This window comes from Orbicella franksi, chromosome 11 (assembly GCF_964199315.1).
Source record: "Orbicella franksi chromosome 11, jaOrbFran1.1, whole genome shotgun sequence".
Lineage (NCBI taxonomy): Eukaryota > Metazoa > Cnidaria > Anthozoa > Scleractinia > Merulinidae > Orbicella > Orbicella franksi.
In genome coordinates, this window is record NC_138155.1 from 23,591,628 (window position 1) to 23,603,561 (window position 11,934).

Here is an 11,934-nt window from a genome sequence, read left to right on the forward strand (position 1 = left end):
AGACGAACTTTATTTCCATTGATTTTAGAAAAAAATCGCGGCTGAAGCTCCTTGCTGATCACCTGAAGAATGAAAGTGAGCTGGGTCTGGGAACTGAGTTCGAGTACAATGACCGAGGGACTGAGTTTCTGAATATGCAACAAGCGCGAGTGTAATATTGTTTTATTAAAAAGCGCCCCCAAGTATAGAAAACTAAACTAAAATAAAAACAAAATCGCCCCAAAAATCACGCGTACTCTTGACATATTTGTAGAGCATGGTATAATGACTCATATACCACGAAGCCAATGAAAACTCTCGAATTTCATTATCCATTGATCCAGTTTTTTACTTTAAGTGATATTTGTATTCATTTCAAGCATTATTTGTACTCTGCTGTTAAAGGAACAACATCGAATTTCATTTTATTACGATTTTCTTCGCTCTTAACACATGTCTCGTCTAAGGTAGACAGACTCAAGCAGAGGAAACATTGAGCGACTTTTGTTTACTCATGCTAAAACTTGGTCATTGTTGTTTGGTATAAATACTTTTTTGCAAACACTGACATGACAACTAAACTTTTTATTTATTAAAAAATCTCCTTTTACGTGTTCAGTAGGTCTGTCCACAGACGTTCATTTTTTTTTCTACGAGTTATTTTTGTTCCCCAGGGCCACCCATTGCGTTCTGGCTTTTTCAAATCTGCGGTTAATACTTTTGCTTGCGATCTCGACTAACTCAAGACAAAATAGGGGACCTGTAGAGAGACTATAGAAAAATAAAGCTAATAAAAACTACATAAAACCTTAATTCAAAACAGCGAACTCTTTGTGTCAACAGCCAAATATCTTGTTGGTACACAATCCCCTTCCCCGCTGTCCTCTCATTTCCCGTCTTTCCCGATGGAGAGATGACATCTAGAGCTATTTCAACCATTTGAAGAATGCAGGGAATTTTGGCGGATTTTCTTTTTCGTGGGATATTGTTCATATTCTGGGGATCATCTTGGTGAAACCCACAAAATTTTTTAAATGCGATATACGATCGCGGATAGCTTCTTGATCAAATGAAATTCTCAGGAAAAACTAACACGTAAGCTAGAAAACAGTGCAAATTTTAGCCTTGGAAACTCTAACCTAAGTACTGTGGGTCTGCGGCGTCCCGTGATACCCGCGAACATTTGCCCGTGACCCGCAAGACTCCCCAAAATAACTAATGAGGTCATTGGGAAAAGCGGCCGGGCTGCTGAGCTTGCAAGGCGCGCGGGAAGGCACTAAGGCAGGTGTGTGACTGAGATTAGCTCAAACATCTCGATCAGTGATTCTTCTTCCGTCCGAAATGAACCAAAAACCAAACATAGAGATACTGAAGGAGCCTAAGGGATTCATCAAAGGCATCGAACTGGTAAGTCTGCGGTACAATCGCCTGGTTTTAGTATGATATTTGATCATTGATTCGGATCGAGTTGGCCGCTGCTTTTCGTAAGCTTATCTGCATGCAAAGCTGTTTCTTTAAAAACTGTGGCCTAGCAAGACTGTGTGTAAAAACCGATATGTTGCCTTGATGGTAAAGATACGTAACTTATTGCTCTACACTTTTAAGGATCTGGTAATATAACTTAACAAGTTTTCAACCGATAATGAGTGCATGGCTAATGGAAATTAAATGCAAAAATTCCAAATAACTTAATATTTTTGCAGACCGAGCTATTTATAATATTTGCGTTACATTTTGGTGATCTAGACTGCCAGTGTAGAACTGAATAGTTGAGTAATTGAATAAGTAAGTTTATGTATGCATGATGCAAAAGCTAAAATAGTACATGAAATTTATGTGAAAATATAGTTACAAATGCAAATGACAGTATGGCCGGTATCACTTTCAAATAAACACATGAGTATTGAATTAAGTGATAGAGTGATCAGAAGACTTTAAAGAATGTATAAATCTTAACATCAATACATGACTGTACATCTGTACGTATATGCTCTAAATCGGTGCGCAGCCTTAACTTTTAGTCCTTGGGGTAGAAAGGGCGTAAAATTTTACCAGGCAACAAGCATCACCTGGTAGCCAAACCAAGGCTTAAGCTTTTGATCATGTTCTGCGTTCAATTTTAATTTCATCACGCTTCATGCTCACAGAGCTTGACTTGTAGGCAAAAAAAGGTATTATGTCAGCCATGGACTGCAGTGACGTTGTAGCTTTCACTTTCACCACGTGACACTGTGTAAGATCGTGTTTACTTTGCAAGTTTATTTCGCTGGAAGCGACGGTCATTAATTTATTTGCAATTTTGTGAGTATTTCTTGTGGGTTTAGGCAAATGAAGTGAATTCTTTGGCTGTTTCATCGCAGCAAGTTAAGAGATCTGAAGGAAAATTAAATATTTGCTGAGATAAATAGGAGCTTGCCAGAACTTGCAGAGTTTATGTCAATGCTAGGGGAAAAAACACAATCATTCTAAAATTAGCTGTGCATAGCGTAAACCTCGGATTGTGTGACTCACGTGACTACTTTGCTTTACACATAGCACAAACAAATTAAATTTTGACTTTTAAGGAAGAAAGCTGTTTATTAATAGCATTATTAATAGTGTGACAATCGTTTCCTTTTCGTATCGTTCATGGGCATGTCCCAAGCGAACTTCCAGGTTAAGACCATTACATCTTCATAAATTTCACAAAGGCTAAGATTGATGGTGCAATAACACAGTTTGTGTTGATCAAGTGATGTGATGTCAACAGTTATCAATGAATCATCAAGGACTGCTTTGGAATGTGCACTGCGTTGCGACTGTAGTACTAGGAAAACAGTTAAATTTTAAAAGTGCGGTTATAAGATCTAACAGATTTTCTTGTTTGAATACAATGGAGCAAAATCACATAACCCCTGAACAGGCTTATACAGTTCTGATATTAGTTACTCAATGATGTTGCGCTTTTGATGCTTGATTTATTCGCAGAGAGGCCTCAGGATTTATACTATTAATCGTATCCATGACAAAATTCTCGATCGTGATTAGTTATCCACACACCTATTTGTCACGAAATTGGCGCGCGGTCACATGGGTGTCCAATTACAGGTATCCAATTTGAACTTTTTGTGATTGGATATCTGTAATTGGCACGTCAATTAAAACGCACTTTAATGGCTTCCTTTGCAATGTTTTGCACAGTTTTCAAAACTTATGCAAAGCACTACAGACGTTTTTGCTCAAAAGTAGTTCTCAATACATTTTTAATTCCGAAATTTGTTATATATACAATTAATTAGTAATTGGATCTAGTGTCATACAATTCAGGAAGTAATCTTGCTTGTAATTTCAAATCGACCTTGTGCTTCGCGCTCGTCCAATTTTGAAATTACTTGTGCAATTACTCCCTAAATTGTACTCCACTCGGTCCAATTACTATTACTAATAATTAGTTGATTTTGCATCCTGCAAATTCCTTCTATTTGCATTGGGACCCTGCCTAATAAGTGAACCCATTTCAGATGTTTTTATTAATAAGAACCGGTATATCAATGAGCACTTCCATTAGGTAGCATCCCTTCTCCAACAAGTATCCCTATGCTATACATCTGTGGTTCATTTTCCTTCTGGACTGATGACATCATTGTAGCGTTACAAAAGAACTGGTTTTGTGAGTTTTTATTTATTAATTTATTTTTTTGCTCTCATGAGGACACAGTTCCTTCAAAGGTAAATTTTGTTTTAAACATTCTGTTTTAAAACAAAAAATTACCACTCTATCCTTAGGGTTGTAGCCAAGAAAATGGTCTCCCAGCTAAGATTCTCAATGAGCCGGTCACCATTTTCCTCAAGAGACCTGGAACAAAATTTTGGTCTCCAATCTTTTGCAACGCCTTGAATGCAGGGCTACCAAGCTTTGTGTTTACTAGATGGTAGACATAGTACACAGAAAGAAAACACGCTAAACAAGTGCTCAAAACAAGGTTTCAATTACTTTACTCGTTATAGTGGCACCGATACTCAAGGTAGTCAGGAATTTATTTCAAACTTTTCATTTAGACAGTTTGATATGGCTCAGATATTGAATGACTGTACATGCGTAACCAAAAAACCGTTCTTTGTCCTTTACCAAGTGATCACCTGCCAAAATCCAGCCAGCGATCACCTTTTTCTCAGCCAGGGAATTTTGCCAGTAGCCAGCACTTAGCAACAACCCTGCATCATTCTAAATCCTATAAAATTTCTCTGTCTCCAACAAGCACCCCTGTTAAGCTTCCCAAAATACAATAAGTGCCATGAGTGCTAAATTGAATCATACTCACCATATAACTCTTTTTTTTCTTACAGCTAGGATTCAAACAGAGTTTAACCCACTGACCCCTGCATTGTTTGTTTTCTTTTATATTCAGTTCATCACCATCTTTGCATTTGCAACAGTGGCAGGCTTTGTGGGCAGCTTTCAATTTGACGTCAACTGTGAAGTACCTGGGAAGCTATCGTCACGTGTTGTCAAGGGTAAATTCTACTACCCATTCAATAGCATAACCCTCTATACAGCTGCAGATGGACAGTTTTGCGCTAACGAGACGGAGCCTTCTAAAGAATCTACACTAGACATGAACTATAAGTCGGAGGCGCAGTACTTTGTCTTCACGGGTGTGGTCTCTATGCTGTTTGTCCTTGTCGCTCTTGTTTATTATGTCCTATTTGAAGATCGAGCTAAGGAGGCAACTTCGACTGATGTTGGTCTGTTTTCTTTCCCAGTTGTGGTAAGATTCTTGTTATTTCTTGTTGCAAACCATTGCTTGTTGACAACAACTGTACTTGTTATAATATCAACGCTCGCAAGTTAATGGAGACGTACAAAAGTCATTTCTTCAGGATGATCAACAGATCAGGATCATGAGTGAAGATCACTTGGTTTATGATGCATCAAATGAACCTGGGAAAGGGGGGTGTTGGGGAGTTTTCCCTTGGAGGCACGTTGCCCTCATGGATAGTGCCCTTGCCTCCGGATCAAGCGGACCAGGTCAAGCCATGGCCAGGGACTTTATGTTGTGTTCTTGTGCAAGACACTTCACTCTCACAGTGCCTCTCTCCACCCAGGTGTATTAATGGGTACCAGCAAAGTTATGCTGGCAGGTAACCCTGTGATGGACTAGCATCCCATCCAGGGAGGAGTAGAAACACTCCTAGTCTCTTCATCTAGAGATAAACGCCCGTATGATGGCCCACTTGGCTCGTATGTAGACTTTACCTTTACCATCCCTTATATGGGCAATGTAGGTATGTGCGGCCCCAAAGGGTATGGTTTTTGAGCTGTTTTGGTTTGAAAAAGGGCATAAATTTGACCATTTTTGTCTGAAATAGGGTATGTTTTTCACTCTGGCTTGACATTGAGTATTTTGTTCACAAGAAAAATTTTTTCTGCACCAACATTGGCGACTTTGTAGCCCTTCTCCAAATGTTTATGCAAATGGAAGCCATTTCTGGTTAGTTGCAGGCATATAATTATTAGAGTCATAAATCTAGTAATTTTAGAGGTCGGAAATAGGGTAGCAACTTTTTACTTAGGTCTGAAATAGGGTATGGGCTGTCACAGATTTTGGTCTGAAACAGGGTCAGGGTTTTAAGGTTTGAGCTGCAAACCCCACCAAAAACTTTGTAGAGTACACACCCTCCCCATCCCCCAGAACCATTATGTAACCTCACATTCATTTAACTACATTGTAATCTGACTTTCTGTTTTTTCAATGAATAGGATTTTGTTGTCACTATTGTGTTGGTCATCTTCTGGTTTACAAGTGCCATAGCATGGGCATCAGGCTTGTCTGGTCTGAAAGATGCTACAAGCAAAGATAAAATATTCAGTGACTACCCCACCTGTGCTAATACAAAGATTACTACTTGTGGATGGTCTTTTGGGGCCACTTACGGTGCCGCAACTGTGTCTGTGGTAAGTCATGACTTAAATGTTTCTATAAAATAACTGAGATACCATGTCCACTCTCACTGGTCAATAGGTGTGTTGAGATGAGAGTATGCCACAGTTGTGACATTTTAGATTTGCGGGTATTTTTGAGAAATATTTCATAAAACCAATAGAGGACTTTTTCCTTGTTTACATAGCCTCATCTAAACACTCAGGAGGGTGAAAGAATTTTCCAAAGTTATACATACCTAAGACAGAGTCAAGGGTTTGCATAACTGTCTTGAATTCACCCAACCTCCCTTGTGTTTTGATGAGGCTATGTAAGCAAGGAAAAAGTACTCTATTGTCTAATCTATCATCATAGATAAATAAAATATAATATGAATAAATACATAAGTAAATAAAATTATGATTTTTAGAGGGAAAGGCCCTTGGCCCTGAGCTGTTTGTCACACAGGTCCTCTATCCTGATCAAACTGGCATTTGGAAATGTTGGTTTTTTCAGGAGGGAGGAAAACCGGAATGCCCAGAGAAAGACCCTCGGAGCAAGGTGAAAACCAGCAACAAACTCAACCCACATATGGCACCATGCCGGAAATGAACTCGGGCCACATTGATGGGAGCACTGGCCTCCCACCACTTCAGCAACCCTGCTCCCTTGACTTTAGATTCAATTTCAAATCTATTAATTTTTCTTTGAACTGGTTACCCATGTTACCTCTGAAAATTCACTCTTTCTTTTGCAGGTCTTTGGATTCCTCAACTTTTTTGTTTGGGGCGGAAACTTGTGGTTTCTGTTTAAAGAAACACCATGGCATAGTCCTCGGAGTTCCGGAGCAAGAGGAAAAGAAAGTGTTCCTCAGGAGCCTCCGATACAGGATACTCCACCAGCATCAGCAATTTGAGCTTTTTTTCACTTGCCTGGAAGGTACTGTATACTGTCGCAACTTTAATTCACATAAAACAACAAATTCAAAAGGCAATATAAGATACCCACAGTGCAGGTGAATATATTTGAACTGCGAGAAAGAATTTGAGACATGAATGATCATTGTAGTGACAGTGGAACCCTGCCTTACGACCACGCCATTAATATGGCCACCTCGTTATTACGGCCACTTTATTCTGGTCCGAACTAAAGCTCAGTCAGTCATTTTCTTATTTGAAGAACCTTTTTAATACAGCCAGCCTGTTAATACGGCCAGATTTTTGTGGCTTGTTGGTGACCGTATTAACAGGGTTCCACTGTATGTACACAAAGTGAGCAGTTGTGAAAATAAATTTTAAGTGTTTGAGTGGCAGTACTCCTAGCAGCTTCATGCCATGGAAATTAATTAATTTAAACTGCAGTTGTGAGTTTTCTGCCTTTTGTAAATTATAGTTGAAAGAAACATTGACTAGGGTGGATGTAATAGATGGAAAAGCTCTTTCTAAAATCCCTAGTGCTTTGCTTAGAAATTATTACTACTTTTTGGTCCCAAGAGAAGAATAGAGAATTAACTGCAAATTTAGGATATATCTGAAGAAGGGTTCTCAACTATTCCAGACGTTATAACCGTTTTTAAAAAAGTAAAAATGAGATATGCATTTATTCACATACAAACTTAGTTATCTCTGAGATGTGTTAAGCATAATAGAAGCATATGATTATAGTGATGAATTATCTCTTCGACCTAGCTGTACAAAAGCCGTGAAAAATTTGTTTAATCGATGTTGAAACAACCTTGGGTATACGAACAACAAATTATGGACTCAGTAATGTGGCCAACTTTGATAATGCTCATACATTTTCTTTTTACCTTTTGTTGTAGGTTATCTGTCTCTGTGGATTGTTTTTTCAACCAGCATTTAGTATTACTTGTCATAAGAATACCAAAAATTTATTTGAGTTATTTTATGTTTGGGTAAGGGGTTTTTTAAAATTTTTACCACTGGCCCGAGTTGTTCAAAATTTGGATAATGCCATCCACAGTATAAATGGCTATCCAGTGGATAGTGTGGTTTGTTTTCTTAACACTTATCCACTGGATAGTAATTTACCCAGTAGATATCGTTATCCAGCCTTCAAACAATTGGGGACTGGTTGACTAATTTTGTTTTAATTTGCCATTCAAGCTTCAACAGAGATCAAAATCTGTTCTCTCATCATAAAATCAATGCAACATCTCCTCTCATAGCCGCATAAGGCAGTGAAGTCAATGCATACTTGACAGTATGTTTTAGGAGAATGAGCAAGTGGTCAATATTAATTGTTTGTTTGAAGGATTAATACATATGGGTTATTGACCAAGTGTGAGGTCAAGTTGGCTGGATATTGGCCAAGTTTTCTTTTTTGCCTGTTTATGGACCGAGACGGAGTAGAGGTCCATAAACTCGCAAAAAAAGAACGAGGCCAATATCCTGCCACCTTGACCGAACAAGCTTGGTCAATAAAGGATTTATTATATGGCTTTCAGAGAAATTTTCCTTGCAGGACACAGCGGGTGGTCCCAAGCGGGCAAGATAGCTCCATCTTGCCCGCTCGGGTAGCCAATCACAGCGCAGGATTTGATTCATATTGCTGGCTCACAGGGCTAGCCATATGATAATATGGGTTATTGGCCAAGCATGAGGTCAAGATGTGGGACTGCAATTTTCAATAGGGCCTTGTAATTTGATATAATTCTGATTGGCTAACTTTATATTTAGTGTACATTACTGGGACTTGCTGGTACAGTATTATTATTATTATAAGGACTTTTGATGGCCTGACCTAAACATAGCATTCTCTGGCAAAATTGGATTATTTCCTCTTTTATAAAGTGATGCTATGAGAATCAAGGAAAATTCATTACCTGATGTGTCAATTTCTCATGGAACATTGCTCGATAACCACTATCCCACAGGTTTTTACTAGGGGGAAGGAGAAATTTTTTTTGGGGGGGGGGTGCAGGGTAAGTTGAGATTCCCCATCAGGCAATGAATTTTCTAGTACAATGGCATGTCCATGTTGCCTTACTGTACCTTAGAATTGTTTGCAAGTCAAATAGATTGGTATGATATTTACAGGAAGAGATTGCTCTGTGTTTTACATTAGGCTGTTCCGAGATATGCAGTATTTTGAGTAGTTTTCAAATGACGTTTGTAAAGCTAGAGCTTAAGGGACTTACATCGCAAAATTACCGTAAAAATGTTGGAAACTTAAAATAGTTGTTCACTAATTAGATTGTCAGCATATGTGGGGTAGACCAATAAAACAAAAAAGAATGAGGAAGATTTCATCATCTTCGCCATCACTACCACCACCACCATCATACATTGATTGATTGATTGATCATTATCATCATCACCATCACCGTCGCCATCATCATCATCATCATCATCATCATCATCATCATCACCATCACCGTCACGGTCATAATCATCATCATCATCATCATCTATATAATTCAGCTGGTCGAGTCCTGTGCTGCCATTTGGGCCTCACTCCCTGACAGATTAGCTGAAGCCATCTCTTTTGCTGGAGTCCTTTTCCAGTAGAAAATTACACCAGATTTGAAAAAGTCAGGCTATACTGTGATGTATGTCCCTTAAGTATTCCCATGCAATCAATTGTATTTTAATTTAGTGAGAATTGTTAGCTGAAAAGATTGCATAGCTTAAAAATACCAGTTTGGCTTCTGTGCCTGATGGAAAGCAAGAAAGGCTCTTTATAGTGGATACGTTAATGAATGTTTTTTTGTAAGTGAATAGATCTAAGGCCTTTTACATTTCTCAGTATTTATCATTTTAGTTGGGCTGTAGCTAGTAACAGGCAAACCAAAGCACTTGCCTCTTAATAGTTAGGAAGAGATTTAAACAAATGACATTGTATCACTTATTATTTTTTTCTGGCAATGGCCCTGCAAGTAAATTTTTTTTTCTTTGTAAGAAATAGTTTTCTTTTCATATGATAATAAACCCAGCTCTCAATATTGAATTGAAAACTGCTCTAAGCTTGAAAAAAATTTATTTAGCACCGTTTTACATGCAAATATTCAAGGATAACATTACTGTAATAGTGTCGATTATGTTAATTTTCATGGAAGGCTTGAATTCAAGTTTGATTTGCTTGTTCAGAAAATAGCATTTTGTTTTGATAAAAATTTGTAAAACGCGAATCGTGTTAAAGTTCACTTTTCCAGCTCTTCTTATTAGAGGTATGAAAATGTAGCTGTAGTTGTCGTCACGCACATCACGCAATGGAAGTAGAAAGAATCGTTGCGTGACGACCCTTCTAACAGGCTAATGGGTGTGGTAGAGACAGCTGTAAATGGTCTCAATGGAGATAATTAACAAACTTTAATTGACAATGTTCAGTATTTTTAAGCTCCTATCTTGTTTAGAGTACTTATTAGTCACTGGCTGTGTATGTTGGCTCTGTGTATTCAAATATATTCATGCGGTTTAACAATATGATGGTGTTTTACTTGCATTGTTTGTAGCTTTTTTGTATGGTTCAGTCATTAGGGACGGACCATTATTTTGAGGGAGGAGAGGGTTGGCAATTTTATGGAGCATGACATATTTTTCTGACCTTAAGGTTGTGCATTATTTATTTTGGGTGGGAAGTAGCTTGCGCAAGAATTACTTTAAAGTGATAATTACAATTTCTCCAGTACGTCGCTTCCTTGCTTGACCGCAAAAAACGTGGCTCCCTGAAAAGATCTGGGACGAGCGGGGAAATTACGAGTGGGACTGGGGAGCAGTATCGACAAGAACTGCAAAAGGAACTTACAGTCTACCTAGCAGTCCTAGCAATATTTTTTAAGACTGCAAGTTTCTTTTTCCTTTCCGTTTTCCACTCGAAGTGTCGATACCTTTAAAACACTTCCTATAATTTCCGTGTAATGAATAACTGAGCTCAGATTCAGAAACTGACTTTCATTTGTAAGCACGACTAAATTCTAAACTGCGTTACGTCACAGATAAGTTTTGACGTCACAGCATAAATGATTAGACGAATGCAAACAATAATTTGGACGCACTGGAGTTGTGAAAACGGAGGGGCCTAATAACTATCTTCAAAGTTGAATATTTTCAGGCTTTAACATTTGCCTCAAGAAAGAATGTAGCTGCCAAACCTCTACGCGCGCATGGTAAGTGTAGCTTTTAGTGACTTTCTAATCTGCTCTAGCTGAGAAAGAATGGGACACAAATTCGTAGAGTAATTCCTTCTATCTCTTTCTTGCGCGCGTGCTTTTCACTTTTGGCTCCTCGATCTATTCTGCTCGTATCATTGTCTGACGTACTTTCATTTCAAGATTAACTGTTGACTCCCAAGCCCTTGTTGCACGCTGATAAATTAACAAAGTCGTAACGTCAAATCGAATGTAAGCTAAGTTGCCGTACATTTGCAGTCTCAAAATTTAATTTAAAAACAGACTTGAGCTCGGAAGATGCAAACGTAATTACTCGGTTGCGTCCTTTCTGTACATATTAAGTCACCAGAGGCCTTGAAATATTCAAATTATTGAGACGTGATTCGTAGTGGTTCGTTTTAGCAGTCCGATACAGTTATATTTTGCCACTTTCACTGTAGAAACAAGAAAACAGATATATAGAATTTAGAATATAAAATCTACTTGAACTCGAGCACACGTATTAGAATCGAGGTGTGAGGCAAATCACTTGATCTGAATTTAAATAAAAATCTTAATATGAGGTTTGAGATATTCAAGTAAGAAATGTGCCAATTTGTTTTCTTTTAGCAAATCGCGTCGGTTAAATTTAATTGCCATGTCAGGTTGGAAGTTGGTTGATTTTGAAATTTGCATAATGTAGATATCTTTAGTGTGCGATAATGTTTCGCTCTGAAACTGAATTTTCATTTAGTCAGTGAAGAAAATGCTAGACTCATCCGCTGTCAGAATGCACAGCCGCACCAAGACAACGGTGAGTCTCAAGGGATTACATGTGAAGATTTTCCACTATTTCACTTTATTTTTTCAGTCCCCCTCGTTATGTTACGTGGTTTGTTGTTGGGAAATGTGACTACGCTTAAAATTTCATGACATTGGGAGTGT

General features: G+C 38.2%; 1 protein-coding gene across 2 annotated transcripts; it reads left to right on the forward strand.

Annotated features, from left to right (window-relative positions):
• The first annotated feature begins 650 nt into the window (after positions 1–650).
• LOC145502654 (synaptophysin-like protein 1) lies at positions 651–10,324 on the forward strand. Of its 2 annotated transcripts, XM_081481998.1 has the most exons (5): positions 651–1,386; positions 4,368–4,727; positions 5,720–5,914; positions 6,637–6,818; positions 7,702–10,324. In XM_081481998.1, the coding sequence occupies exons 1-4, from the start codon at positions 1,321–1,323 to the stop codon at positions 6,793–6,795; spliced, it is 780 nt and encodes a 259-aa protein (XP_081338124.1). In that variant the 5' UTR covers positions 651–1,320; the 3' UTR covers positions 6,796–6,818; positions 7,702–10,324. The 2 variants fall into 2 exon arrangements, with proteins under 2 accessions (XP_081338124.1, XP_081338123.1); XM_081481997.1 differs by having other exon boundaries at positions 6,637–10,324.
• Positions 10,325–11,934: the final 1,610 nt, after the last annotated feature.